The sequence below is a fragment of the Telmatherina bonti genome, assembly GCF_933228915.1.
Source record: "Telmatherina bonti genome assembly, chromosome: 11".
Lineage (NCBI taxonomy): Eukaryota > Metazoa > Chordata > Actinopteri > Atheriniformes > Telmatherinidae > Telmatherina > Telmatherina bonti.
Window position 1 is genome coordinate 25,425,811 of NC_136629.1, and position 13,564 is coordinate 25,439,374.

Genomic DNA, 13,564 nt, shown 5'->3' on the forward strand with positions numbered 1-13,564 from the left:
TGCACAGCGTGATGACGGGTCACAGAAATGTCTCCTGGTCTTCCACAGTCTGTCCGGTAGAGTTTGCTGTGGCCGTTCCGTAGCCTTCCTCCTCTCTCGGCCCCTCCCCGTCTGTAGCAACTCTCTGACGGGTCACGTTATTGAAGGGGGTTGTAGTCGGTGAGACACTGCGCTCCCTTCCGACACAGTCTCTATCTGCCTGGCTGGACTTACCTTAAAATATTACTCAAGAGTTTACGGGAAAGCGAAACAGCAAAACCAGCAGGGAGTTTTGTAAAAATCCCGGATGTTTGGCGATACGGCGGACAGACAACTGTAATCTAACCGGAGTAGCTGGATCCATCGCGGGCTGGATGACGAGCTTTACGGCGCTGTAGGTGCACCGGAGTCGGCCAGCGACATGGGAAATAAATAGTTGGTAACGTTGCGTATTTTCTGTAAGAATACATTCAGTGTGTATTGGTGTGTTGTTTATGAAAACAACTCGAATATCTTTACGTAAAATAAAATGTCAGTAAGTCGAGTTTTTTTAAGAATAATTTTTTAAGCAAGTTGTCACTCGCTTTCAACATGTACCGTCCCGTACTTTAAAATGTTTGAATTGAAAACGACACGTGAATAGTTTTACTCTAACAATAGTTAGTATTTTCAGACTTCTGGTGAGATTTACTTTTTTTCCGCTGGCGTCATCTGCTTTATGTGCTAATTGTTGTGTCATACACTCTTAGTAAGCCTTTACGTATAAACAAATGGGCTGTTTCACAGAGAGCCTCGTAGTCACACTAATTCTCGCTGTCGCTCCTTTTAGTTGTGCAACATCAGTTTGGATTTCCGTGAAGTCATGGATGCAAGCTGGAAAAACTGCTTCGAAGAGGAACTTCTTTGTCCCATTTGTCTAAATGTTTTCGACGAGCCAATCCAGCTGCCATGCAAGCACAACTTCTGCAAGGGTTGCATCTCTGAGGCATGGGCCAAAGAAAGCGCGGCGGTTCGGTGTCCCGAGTGCAACCGCGACTACGACCAGAAACCTACACTGGAGAAGAACTTCAAGCTTGCCAACATAGTTAAGCGGTTTAATGCTTTGAACACGGAGAAAGTCCCTGCTCTGCTGCATTGTGTCCTCTGTAGACGAGGCCCTCCGTTGCCTGTGAGGAAAGTGTGTCTGCGCTGCAAGGAGCCCTGCTGCCAAACTCACATCCAGACGCACCTTCAGCAGCCGTGCGCAGCGCCGGGACACCTGTTAGTTGACGCGGAGGAGCTGAGCGCCTGGACGTGTCCCAGTCATGAGGAGTACAGGCTGCTGCACTGTGAGGAAGAGCAGGTGGCTCTATGTCCGTTCTGCTGCATCTCCCACTGCACCAACCAAAGGCACACAGTGTGTGATGTGGATACACAACGTGGACAAATGCAGGTAGATAAACGATCCATCCTCACCACACCAGTTCATGTCAAACTCCAAACAGAAAGAACGTGGCAGTGAGAAAATTTGATAGATGCACACATTCCACTTATACTTATTAGAGTTAAGAGGAGCAAACTCCTTTGTTCCTCTTTAATCTTATCAGATATAAAAGGACCGGACAGGTGAAAGTCATCCCTCCAGGTAGATGAGCACATACACTCACACATGGACACACAAACAGGCACAGCTTTTAACCTTGATCAAACCACCCACTTGATGTGGCCGCATCTTTCCATTAGTTGTGCAGTGCCCTGGGGAGGGTAAGTGTTGTGATGCAGTTTGCACCCACAGGAAGTGACGGGGCCTATGCAGCAGAGGCAGATCTACATGTAGTTTATAGATGCTAGATACCTTCAATGACACCAAATGCACACTGGAGGCTGAGGACTTAATGTGATTTGTGAGTGGGAGTCTCTGTCTGTGTTCATTAGGCACCATTTCAGAGTCGAGGTTAAAAGTTCATACCAAGGAAACGTGGGGTGAAAGAGTCAGTTGTGAAAAACAGAGTATCCAGGAAATTTAAAAAAAAAAAAAAAAAAGATCTGGTCTTTGCAAGATCTCAAAATGAGGCAACTGTAACCTCAGATTAACAGCAGCACATACCACCTCTTCGTTTATAGAACAAAAACTAAACCTAAATGCAAAGGCAGTATTTGAAAAGTTAAGTACAGCTTATGATTCAATAGCTTGTAGAGCCACTTTTAACAGCATAAACTGTCAGACAGCTAACTTCCCAGTGCGCTGGTCGTGTGGTGGCAAAACAAGCCCATATCATCACCTTCACACCTCCGTGCTTGACAGTTGGCATGATGTGTTTATGCTTATATGTGATTAGCTTTTCGCAAAACACAGTGCTGTGCATATTGTCAAACATCTCTGCATTTGTCTCATTGTTTCAAAGAAGTAGATTGTTCAGATGTGATCATTTATCAAAAAAGTCATACCTGTAGAGGCTTCTAATTATAATCTGATTATTAATTGAACCATAACATTTAGCATGGTAACTGCAGCTTGTGCAGCCTGAAGTTTGATCTTCAACATTTTGAAGATCTTTGACTTCACTGAAACGTCCTCTTCTAGGAAGATTGCAAATTTCCTAAAATGTCTTTTTTTTTTTTTTTTTTTAACCTGTGAATAATCTTTCTCACTGTGTCGTTCAACTATCAGAACAGAAATTGTGTTCAGCAGTTTATAAAAGTGACTCTTGGACGTAACACAGTTGACCTAAGAATGTTTTGAGACAAATGCGTCTCACATACATTTGGGTTTTTATATTTTTCTCAGCTCTCTACAGCAGTTTGGTCTCTGTTCATGAGCTCAATGGAAGCTGAAAGGTGTCAGAAAACACCACCCACACTGCTTCATACACATTTCTTCCCTTCCTAATTGTAAAGGGGTGGGAGTGAGAATTAAATTAGTTTTAGCATTTGCTGGGTTGCTGTCTAATTCACGTTTGCGGTGATTGTATTATTCCCGATGTGAAGGTTGCAGGCATATTTCTTTCCAAATATCTAAATCAGTTGAATCTTCAGTGCAAACTGTTACCCTGGCTCAGAGCTATTATTGGGACAAAAGATGTCTGTTCAGCCCTTTCCACAGCTGCTCTCTTTACACATTCTCATCTGCACACACACCCATCTTTCTGTTCTTTCACAATTTGCAGGAAAAAGAAGTCCTGGCTATTCTCAGATTAACGTTCTTTGTGCTTCTTTCCACGTATGAAACGTACTTTATGGAGTAGTCAAAAAAGTAAGGCTTCTTGTCTGCTTGATCATTTGTTCAAGTAATCTGAGGCCAGAGTGACTTCTTCTCATCGTTACTTACTGAGAGGTCTTTCTCCTTGAGAGAGCAGCGGTCTATTTTGGTAAAAGCATTTTAAATTCCCCTGGCAGCACTCTTGTTGCTTTTGGGATAAACAAAGAGGGGGAAAAAACCAACATAAGTTCAGTTTGTTCATATCTCTGGTTATCTTTGGCTCTCACAGGAGATTTTTACAGTAACTTTCCACAGGATGGTTGGTCATTTTAAGATGAGGAAGAAAGAGTAATTTAATAGTAATGTCATCCCTGGGACAAGTGGAGGAGGAGTCCTCCCACACAACCTCACCTTGGTTTTCTCAGGCACCTCAACAGGAAACCGTTGCTCATGGAGGCTCTGCTGTTTGCATTTTCTTCTATCTGGGCTGGAGTGAGTCAGTTCCCCAGAATGCTGAGGGCAGTCCATTGACATCAGAAGTGGGGAATAGTTGTCAGTTGATTGTGAAAGAGGCTCTCTGTTCATTGAGCCTGAGGCTCCTCATTTAAACATGAGCTTCCTGGCAACCTGCGGGTGTCTGGATGCCTAAATAGGACAGCACGGAAAGTGATCATTGGCGGATTTAAGCTTGATAAAGGTAGGCTTTCATGCTGCTCTGCGGCCCCTGCCCCCTCATGCTATTTCAAACATACGAGACAAAAAAAAAAAAGGAATTGGAGGAAACATGACAAAGTGAGGAGGACGTGGCTGTTGAGCATAGGCATCAAGGCACAGGAAAGCTGCTGCCATGATTTGGGGTCATTATTTACAATATCCCCCCAAAGTGTTCTTTCCTGTTTTGTCACACAGCATTTACACAAAAAAATAAATAAAGTGGGTCTTTATCCTCTGTTTTGTGACAATAATGAGTTAACACCATTGAGTAACACTATTGCACAGTCATTCAGTCATTTTCTGAACACTGTTACACATCTGTGTGAAAGAAAACTGCATATGGCAAGCTGGGAGAGACAAGGTGTCATGTGGGTTTACCGTATAGGGGCAGCTGTTACAGGTATTATCAGATTGTTTTCAGAGGTGTGTTCAGCTGCAACAGCTCTTGTGTTGAGCAAGATGTGTTGAGATGTGGCCCAGGTGTTTTTGCCATTTGCTGATTTTTAATGTAAATGCTGCTTTTGTCAGAGGCTGAATCTGTGACACATGACCAAAGCAGGCTGCCACCTCTCTGTCTGCACAGAGGAGTAAGAATGCAATGCTTTCTACTGTGAGAAGCAACTCAAGGCTTCACAGACGTGCCATGTACAGTATTCAGTGCGTCACTTACATGGTTTCTTCCTTTCCCTAACTATGTCAATGCTTCATCACCCCGTGGTGCATGCATTAACATAAGAAGCAGATATATAATGGAAATATTTCCAGCATGTTTAATGTAAACAAAGGTGCTCCTGCCATGAAACAGTTGTAGTTAGTTTAACCATTTTATCAGATTGTGTAATACATAAACATGTTTGACATATCAATGACATGGATGTTCAGATTTGAAGTTTTTGTGTGCTCTAAACTATTAATATAGTTTACGCCATGAGGTGCTGGGCTTGCTGAATCTGTAGGGACACTCGCTGAGCTTTTTTTTTCTGACCTTGAATAAATCATATTCAGCTGTAGCCGTCAGTGATGTTCCAGCAAGATGAGACTGTAACAGCTGGTTAAAGGTGGGCTTCTTCTCTCCATGCAATTTGTCGCTCCAAAAGTTTATGCTTGCTTTCAGGGTTGTTTGGTGTTCAGTATGATTTTCCTATTAAACAAAATATATTTTTTTTCTGACTGGGACATCTTCATGTTTTTGATTAAAAAGATTAGGAAGTGTAGCAATTAGGCAATTAATCAATGGCAATATTGTTTGAAATGCATTTTCCCCTTTCTAATCACTTAAGGATTTTCTGATCAATATTTTTACATTAACAATGGCTCTCATGGCCGTGTTAAATGGGAGAGGGGTCACTTGCAGCGACCAGTCCAATGAGAATCGTCAACTGACTCTGCAGTTTCCATCAGTTCAATGGAGCTTTTTAGCATCTCTTAGTTAAATGAAATGGTTTTATGGATTTCCTGATTTGGGTCATGCTCATCGGTGTATGTACAAAGACAGCTTTGTAAAACCAGCTATATGGTCAAAATACCTGTCACGGTGACAGACCATTTAAATCAGATTAACAAATATATTATTATCTTTTTAAGTTAAAGATGGGTCAGGATAAGATTTTTATTTATTTCATAGTGAAAAATAATGAGACATGGACATCTGGATAGATTTGAGCCCTCAAATAACTTATACCAAGGTCTGATTATCCATTTGTCAAGGTTATAGCTTTTTTTTTTTTTTAACACCATGTCCATATTAATTTAATTTCAAGGTTCTATCTCTCTGTATATGCTCTGATTGCTCAAGCATTTTCTCAACAATCAGCAGCCATAGACCTCTCTAAGCAGCTGTTCTGCGCTCTCAAATAAAAACAAATGATGCCTAAAAAGCAGGTAAAGACAGTTTGTGATGCGATTAAAACATAGCAAGTAAATGGAACAATGGAGACTAACAACTAGTGGGAACAAGAAAAGACAATTGAAATTGTGATCGCAAAAGCACACTCTAGAGTGGTGCAGTATTCCAGTTTTAACCACATCTGTGCAAATATGACCTTCATGGATAAGTAACCAGAAGGAGAAAGTAAGTTTGGGGGAAGAAGAGGGTTGGCGTTTTATGGGGAAGAACATGGGAGCATGGAAGTGGATCCACCATGCTTAGGGTTTGTGTTGGAGCCAAAGACACAGGGACCATTTCATTGCTCAAGTTTAGAAATAATTCACTCAATCAATACCAAACTGAAGCAAACATTACACAGTCTGTATAAAAGATGGCTTCAACAACTGGGCAATGAACCTAAACGCATGAACTTAAAATCCACAATGAACTCCTATCAAGAGGTACCATGTCAAGTTTTAGTCAGGTTTTCCATAAACATAATCAAGAATCCTTTTCTAGATCTCAAAACCGTGTATGCCAGATAGCCCAAATCTCTCATAACTAGACACCTTTTGCAGGAATAATGGCTGAAAACCCCAAAGGTGAGAATTAAAGAGCTCCTTGTGACTGTACAAAGCTTTTACAAGCTGTGATTGCCCAAAGGGGTGAGTGCTGCTAACCATGCACAGTCAACAGCTTTTACTTCTCTTTTACTTGATATCAGTCCTGTGAGCTCAGCTGTTCATAAGTTGACCCCAAAAATCTACTTATACTTTTTTATGTACTCCTATTCTATTCTATTCTATTCTATTCTATTCTATTCTATTCTATTCTATTCTATTCTATTCTACTATCATTTAGCAGACGCTTTTATCCAAAGTGACTTACATATGAGTGAGAACAACACAAGCACAAAATCAGACAGTAGAGGACATCGTAGGAAGGTGCTAGTGGACTGTCCAGTTGGACGCAGGTCCTTACATGAAGTGCTACAGGCTTTTTTTGGTATGGTCTTTAACAGCATGGTTGTCAATACTCCAAAGTCCTCGTCAAATCCAAACTACTGTCTTTTCCAAGAACTGCGAGAGAGTAAGTTATTTGGTTGTCTACCAAGAAAAAAAAGTTTGCTCTCTTATTCAGTGATAAGAACAGAACAAGCGAACAAGTACAAGTGAGCCTTGTACGTTCAAGTGTTTTTGCGTGTTATGTTCAAGAAAGTTGTTGGTTGTTGGCTCTGTTCACAGCGGTGCAAGTATAAGATATCAACTGCTGCTCTCAACGTGAGTGTTGTAAGCAGCTGAAGAGTCCTGTTGCTGAGATACCTCCATGTAACAACTCTGAAACTCCCTTGAGAGGCTACAGGAATGTCCTCATTCTCCCTATCTCATTTTTTGCTTCAAAACTTTTTTTCTTTGGCTTTCCTTCTTCTTCTTGTGTGTCTTTCTCACTCCCCCCTCGGCCTCGTCTTGGCATGTGCAAGCATCATGTCCTCTCCTGCTTCTTTTTCCCAATGCGTGCTTTTGGGAAAAGAGAGAGTGCAGACCCTGACATTGTGCACACAGACATGACAATCTGTCAATGACACAGAGGCCAGTGTAAACAACGAGGAGCAACACATGTGGCAAAGTGAGAAGACAGACAGGGGGAGTGAACCACCTCTGCTTATTGCTCCATCACTCATGCAGTAGCTCTGACATATGAATACATACACAAGGCTTTGTTGCCATGACAGCAGGGTTTCTCTTACTTGGGCATGTTGCCTTCCCCATGCAGAAATAGTTTATTAAAAAGCATACTTGCCCTCCCTTGTTAATAGTTGGTTATCAGTTTGTTCCTGCAGATTGATTTCCATCTATTGCTGTAAATGAATTATTATATTTTCTAGCTCTTACTGGCCTTTGGCTCTTTTAGCAGTCTTGTTTGTGCCCACAGAAGGAGTAGGCTGATCCAAACAACAGATTACATGTTATGCTGCGGGGTCCCCAATGAACTTTGGGGACCGTCTGCTTTCTAATGTCCATTAAGGAGCAGATGACAAGAGTCAGATTGTTCTCAACAGGATTTTGAGCAAAGTTTTTTCAATAAAGTGATGCAAATTGTTTCAGAAACTGTGTATCATAAATTTCATGCTGGGCTCTTATAGGTAAAAGTGGGTCTTGGGTTGTGGGTTGTTTTTGTGGCTCATCTGTCTAATCTATCCCGTCTGTGTCGTCTCTGCACAGGCCATGCTAATGAGGCAGCAAGACAGACTGGAGGGTCGTGTTCAGAACATTGATGAGCAGCTCAACAAGCTGGAGTCAGACGAGACCCTGATGAAGGTAAAGTATGATATGTACAGTGTATTGCAGACACTCAAAGAAACTCTCCTCTCAGCATGATTAGGGCTTCTGCCTTAGTTTGCGTAGGTTTGTCTTATAATTTTGTCTTCAGTATAGTAATGACTCTCCTTTGTTCCGTTCATCAAAGAAAAATATATTTCCAGCTATGACTGGTTTCTGCATTTAGGTGGAAAGTGTAGTTAACAAATGACACACTGACTTTAGTTTTTAGCAACAAAGGAAAAGATTCCACAAAGCAGACAAAAATACACTATCTTTATATATATATATTGGTTCGTTTCTGTGAAATGTAGCATAATTTCCTTTTTCTTTTTACTTACTTTTGGAGGAATGTCAAGAAAAATATATGTGGCCGGTTGGCTGAAAGTGACTCTCCAGTTATTCAATATAAAATTTTGTTTTTATGTGTATTGACTTTTGAATTTCTCCACAGGACGCAGTTTCTGAACTGAAGGAGCGTGTGAGCGCTCAGTATCAGAGGATGCGTGCACTGCTTGAAGCAAACCAAGTGGAGACCTTGCAGATGCTGGAGAGTACTTACAACACGTATGTAAGGAAGAACTCCCAGCAGGTTCTGCAGCTCAACGAGAAGCGCCAGGAAGCAGAAAAGCTCCTGAGCTCAGTACAAAGGTTCTTTCAAAGAGCAGAGAGTGTAAACTTCATGAAGGTACAAGTCAACACTTCTCTTTCCGTTTTCCCTACACGTTAGCTCATGTTTTGCCATGTTTGTATCTGCAGAAACAAGGCTTTGTTTCTGCAGATATTTTTGCAAGCTAAAAAAGCTTAATGTGTAGCAACACACTGATGTATGTACACATTGTTCACAAACATACCACGGCACGCGCTTTGTCTGTGCACACATCTGTTTCCGCATTGTAGCTTGTCAGTGTGATATTTGAAAGCAGATCGTGTGTCTAAATGACTCACACATTTTATTGTCTTTCAGAACACAAAACCGTACCAGCTGCTGATGGACAGGTGAGCCTTTTTCCAGGGACTCAGTTAAAGGAATTTGTTTTTAATATATTTTGGTAATTTTCCCCCTTTGTTTTAAAACTAGTCACCTTTTTGGTTGTATGTAGCCACTAACACTTGTTAAACCTCATCTCGTTATCTGCATTATCTTGTCAGTGTCCAAGCCTTTAAGAGGAAGTGTTTGTACATTGGACTATGATAGTCAAACAAAAAGAACTTGCTATACACATATTGCTGAATATGTGATCAGTGCCAGTGACTGATATTAATGGCATTTTTGAAGAGTTTGATTTGATTCATAAACAAAGTCTTGATTTAATAAACAGAAAGGAGTCACTGTATTTCTAATTCCAGTTGCACCTAACATTGAGTCGTATCTTTGCCCACTGAACAGCAAATTGTTACATTACCAGCATTTAAACCAACTCGTTTTCAACAGATGAGTGCAGATAAATGTGTGTAACAGTCTAATATATGTGAAAATTACCAACAATAGTTGAATGTTTGTTATGAAACAGATGTGGGTGTATATTGTTGGGTTGTTGATGTTGTTTAACACAAACATTGTTGAACAGTGAAGTACGGCTGGGTCACAAAATATCTTGACCTGAAAAAGTTTTTATAGATCATAAATTTTAATTGTCAATTAATTACCTAAATGTTATTTTACCTTCAGGTATTAGAACTCATTTTTAGTATCACATTGTAAAGCAAATGTAAATGGATGACATCAGATGTACAAATTCAGTTTCTGTGCTTTAGCTCACATTTCCATTTCAACAGTAGCAAACAATTGTTCTCCGACACAGTAATTGACTGAGAATGACAAGAAAAAGCTAAGTTAAAGCAAAATTTCAAATAAAATCTAGGTTTCCTCATTCATGCCACAGTTACAGAACCACATATCGCCATTACATCCACTAGAAGTCCAAAAGAATGAAATGTCACAAGTTGGACTAAAGAAACAGAACTGATCATTTTATTTCTGAGTGCCTTAAAATATATGCACAGAAAAAATAATCTCATTTGAGTTACTTCAGCCTGATAATGTTGCCTTCAAGATTTAACTTGTGTCTTTTCGTAGGTCAAATTCTCACCTGAATGGTGCCATCCCTCCTCTGAGAGTGGGCCAGCTCAGCTCTCATAATTTCCTGTCTGACCTTTCAACCAGAGAGAAGAACTTGAGAAAAATGTTAGAAGGTAAGACAGAAAGACAGTCAATAATTGCTGATTATGCAGCCTGTTAGACTTTTACCAATCCCTGAGATTTATTGTAGTCAGAACTAACTGTGATGTCTTTCTACCCTACTGCTTTTCTTTCACAGAACCATTAAATGAGGTACCCATTATTGAGATTGTCCAGTTTCGCAGCAGCTCTGCTGGTTCCCAACTGGGCACAAGTTCAGGACTCCAGAAGAGGAAGTATGGCATAGCTTTCTTGGATAGTAACTCAGAAAACTCTGCTTCCCAGGATCCTCCACCTTTGCTCTACAGTGGTAAAAAACGCTTCCTGCCTGACCCCAACCATCACGCTTCATCTATGTATTCTACAGACGTCCTCCCCCAGAATCCTCACTCTGGACCTGGCCACAGTCGTCTCCTTGACACTGGAGCCCATCACATGATGGGTCTGGGATCCAGTTCTAGCCACCACTCAGGAAACTTCTTCCCATCCTCTCATTTCCCCAGTGGAGGTGCCTCACAACAAGCCATGTACGAAGGGAGGAAAGTGCTGATGTGTACTCTGAATAACTGCTGCTGCTCCAGGGCCCCTGCGTCTCACAGCCAGCCTTCATACGCAGCATCAAACTCCTTCCCCTCCATGACCGCTCAGGAGTTCCCCTCACATGCCTCACTTCCTGCAAGTCAGCCACTACAGCATTTTCCCATGAGGGGCCTGATGGAGGCGTCACAGACGCCCAGGCACCCTGACTTCTATGGACTGTATGGCCAGTCTTCAACCAAGCATTACGGGACCAAGTAACAAACCGGGATTGGTTCAGTTAATACATCCAAACTGGAATAATAATTTCCACATTCTTTTTTCTGCCCTTTTCCATTTTTGACTCATATGTGGTGTCAGATTATTTCCCCAGCAGACCTTCATGATTACATGGCATGTTGTTCGACACCACTTCTGAAAACTATGGTAGCGCCTCAATCCCGGTGACACTAGAAATGCTCTCATTTGAAAACATACGTTTACATTTTTATTTATTGTGAGTTCTGAACCGGACTGGAAGTGCTAATGTGAATTATTTAGTCTTAATCCTATTCAAGCAGTGACTAAAAGAATGACATATCCTTTATCACGAGTCCTGGCATGGGACTACAGTGCCTGAAAAGACTGTTAAGACACTCTTACTGTACTTGCAATTTCCTAGCTCTTGATTAGTTTCTGTGTGCGGCTGAAGGCACGCAGGGAACCTCTCTCCATGCACTCAGAAGTCCATGTGGCTTTAGAAGAACACTGGACACCAAATGCTTGTCAGGTTTTTCATGAATTTTTATAGAGGATTATGAATAAACCAAAATCTGTGGAAGATGTTGAATGAATAAACAATCATATCGAATTACCCCTTTGTTGAGTTTTAAGCAGTAGTTTATAGATTTTTATGGAATCTTGCAGGCTTTTTATCTGTGCTTATGGTGTATACTTTAAAACCATTTAAACATTGTGATTAAACGCTGAAGTCTGGTCGTACAGAGAGAAATATTATGTGACTTACTGGGTTACAGATTAAAACGTCTTAAATTATGGCTTATAAAATGGGGAAAAAAAGTGGCTGACCATATGTCTGCGATCTGCTGTGTATTTCAGAGCACAGCAGAGGATGATTTGTTACAGGGAGCCCATCAGGAGGCTCACTATCTACTAATTTAGGACAGTTCACTTCTTTGTCAACATCCTGCTCTCTGGCAAAATCTCCATCTCATTCCTCTTTGTCCCCTTATTGGAGCTGGTTGTCAAGTTAGGTCAGAGAACAGGAATAACTGATGAGCATCACCCCCTTCTCCTCCCCCCTCTCTTGCTCTCCCAGGGTATCATTTGCCAGGGCTGGATGCAGAGGAGGATGAGAGGGAGGTTGAAGCTGCAGATGATATAAGTGCATAGCTTTAATGAGGGCTGGGATAGTATAGTCATCTACTTATCTGTCACTCATACTCCTTTTATTGTGCCCCCTCCCCCACAATGAGAAGGTGAGATGGCAGGGTAAAGTCAGGGTTAGAAAATAGTTAATGGTTAGGAAGAGGGACTGGGGGGGGCTTAGAAAGGGAGGTGCATCACTTATTTATTGGCTATAAAATGTGCCCTCCTGTTTCACTTTCCCATTTCATTAGCCCAGATGGATGTTCGAGATTTCTGTAATTTCCAGAAAAACTCGACCTCCTTTAGCAGCTTTGTAAAAAGCTAAGGTTGAGTTACAGTGTGGCCATCTGACATTTGTGTGTGTATGTGTGTCTATGTATGTGAGTCAATTAGTATTCTCCTTGTTCACTGTTCCTCCTCATGTGTGCATGTGTGTGTGTGTGTGTGTGTGTTATTAATAAAACATTGAGCAGATATTCTAAAGGAAGCCATACTATTAATTAAATCCATATAAATTATTAAAAGCTCTGTTTTTCTATCAACCTTTTACAGAGACACATTATAACAGATTGTTACAGTTTTTTGCCCTCTAAGTACATGAAATAAGAGTGTGTTCTGTGTGCCCAGTTTCTTATAGAATTGTTGTTTATCTCAGTATTGGAACCAATATTAAGATAAAAGAAAAGCATGTGTCATATGGCCCTGCGATGGACTGGCGAGCTGTCCAGGGTGTACCCTGCCTTCACCCAAAAGGCAGCTGGGATAGGCTCCAGCTTTCCCGCGACCCTGAATTGGATTAAGCGGTTTGGAAAATGAATGAATGTATTATATGTATGTCATTTTGCAAGCTGAATCCTGTTTTACAAGTGTTGTTTTCAGGTGTTGGCAGACAATTAACTAGTTCTTATATGTGTGCAGATTCAGCCTGAGTGATTGTGTGTGTGCTCAGTGAGGTTACCTATAGGTTAACGGTGATGCACCGACAGCTGGGCTCTGTTGTGGCAGGTGTGTTTGAGCTGTATACAGTATGTATGAATTAGACACACCTCTGCCTGCAGCGGGACATGAGCCAGCAGCGTATATGTGTGTGTTCAAAGGGCAGTGATCTGTGCAGCTGCTGTTTGTGTGCTTTTGTCAGTTGCTCTGATGAAGTTAAGGTGGGCCATTTCTTCTTCCTTCTTCTTTCCCACGTTTTCTTCCCTGGCATTTAATCTTTTTCATTGTCTTGCAGATGTTTGCAACTGCTGATCTCATAATATTTCTATCATTTTTACACTGTAGCAACAGATCCAATGGTGCTTGAGCCAAAATTAAAGTATTTTGTATCAAGTGCAGCTTGAGTTGTAGGGATTTTTATATGCATCATACTGGAAATATTTATTTAACAATGCACTGTAGAACTCATAAAACAAGTGGCAATA

The 13,564-nt window shown here is 41.2% G+C and overlaps 1 protein-coding gene across 4 annotated transcripts; it reads left to right on the plus strand.

Annotated features, from left to right (window-relative positions):
• The first annotated feature begins 168 nt into the window (after positions 1–168).
• trim8a (tripartite motif containing 8a) lies at positions 169–11,622 on the plus strand. 4 transcript variants are annotated; one of them, XM_079248339.1, is made up of 7 exons: positions 169–437; positions 809–1,411; positions 7,961–8,056; positions 8,511–8,744; positions 9,024–9,055; positions 10,137–10,252; positions 10,378–11,622. In XM_079248339.1, the coding sequence occupies exons 2-7, from the start codon at positions 842–844 to the stop codon at positions 11,034–11,036; spliced, it is 1,707 nt and encodes a 568-aa protein (XP_079104465.1). In that variant the 5' UTR covers positions 169–437; positions 809–841; the 3' UTR covers positions 11,037–11,622. The 4 variants fall into 4 exon arrangements, with proteins under 4 accessions (XP_079104465.1, XP_079104466.1, XP_079104464.1 ...); XM_079248340.1 differs by having other exon boundaries at positions 169–418; XM_079248338.1 differs by having other exon boundaries at positions 169–414.
• Positions 11,623–13,564: the final 1,942 nt, after the last annotated feature.

Excerpts from the sequence above, each read along its gene's own strand:
- trim8a (XM_079248339.1), top strand. The coding sequence starts at position 842 with ATGGATGCAAGCTGGAAAAACTGCTTCGAAGAGGAACTTCTTTGTCCC. Across the intron at positions 1,412-7,960 it reads CACAACGTGGACAAATGCAG|GCCATGCTAATGAGGCAGCA; the intron begins GTAGATAAACGA and ends GTCTCTGCACAG. Across the intron at positions 8,745-9,023 it reads AGAGTGTAAACTTCATGAAG|AACACAAAACCGTACCAGCT; the intron begins GTACAAGTCAAC and ends ATTGTCTTTCAG.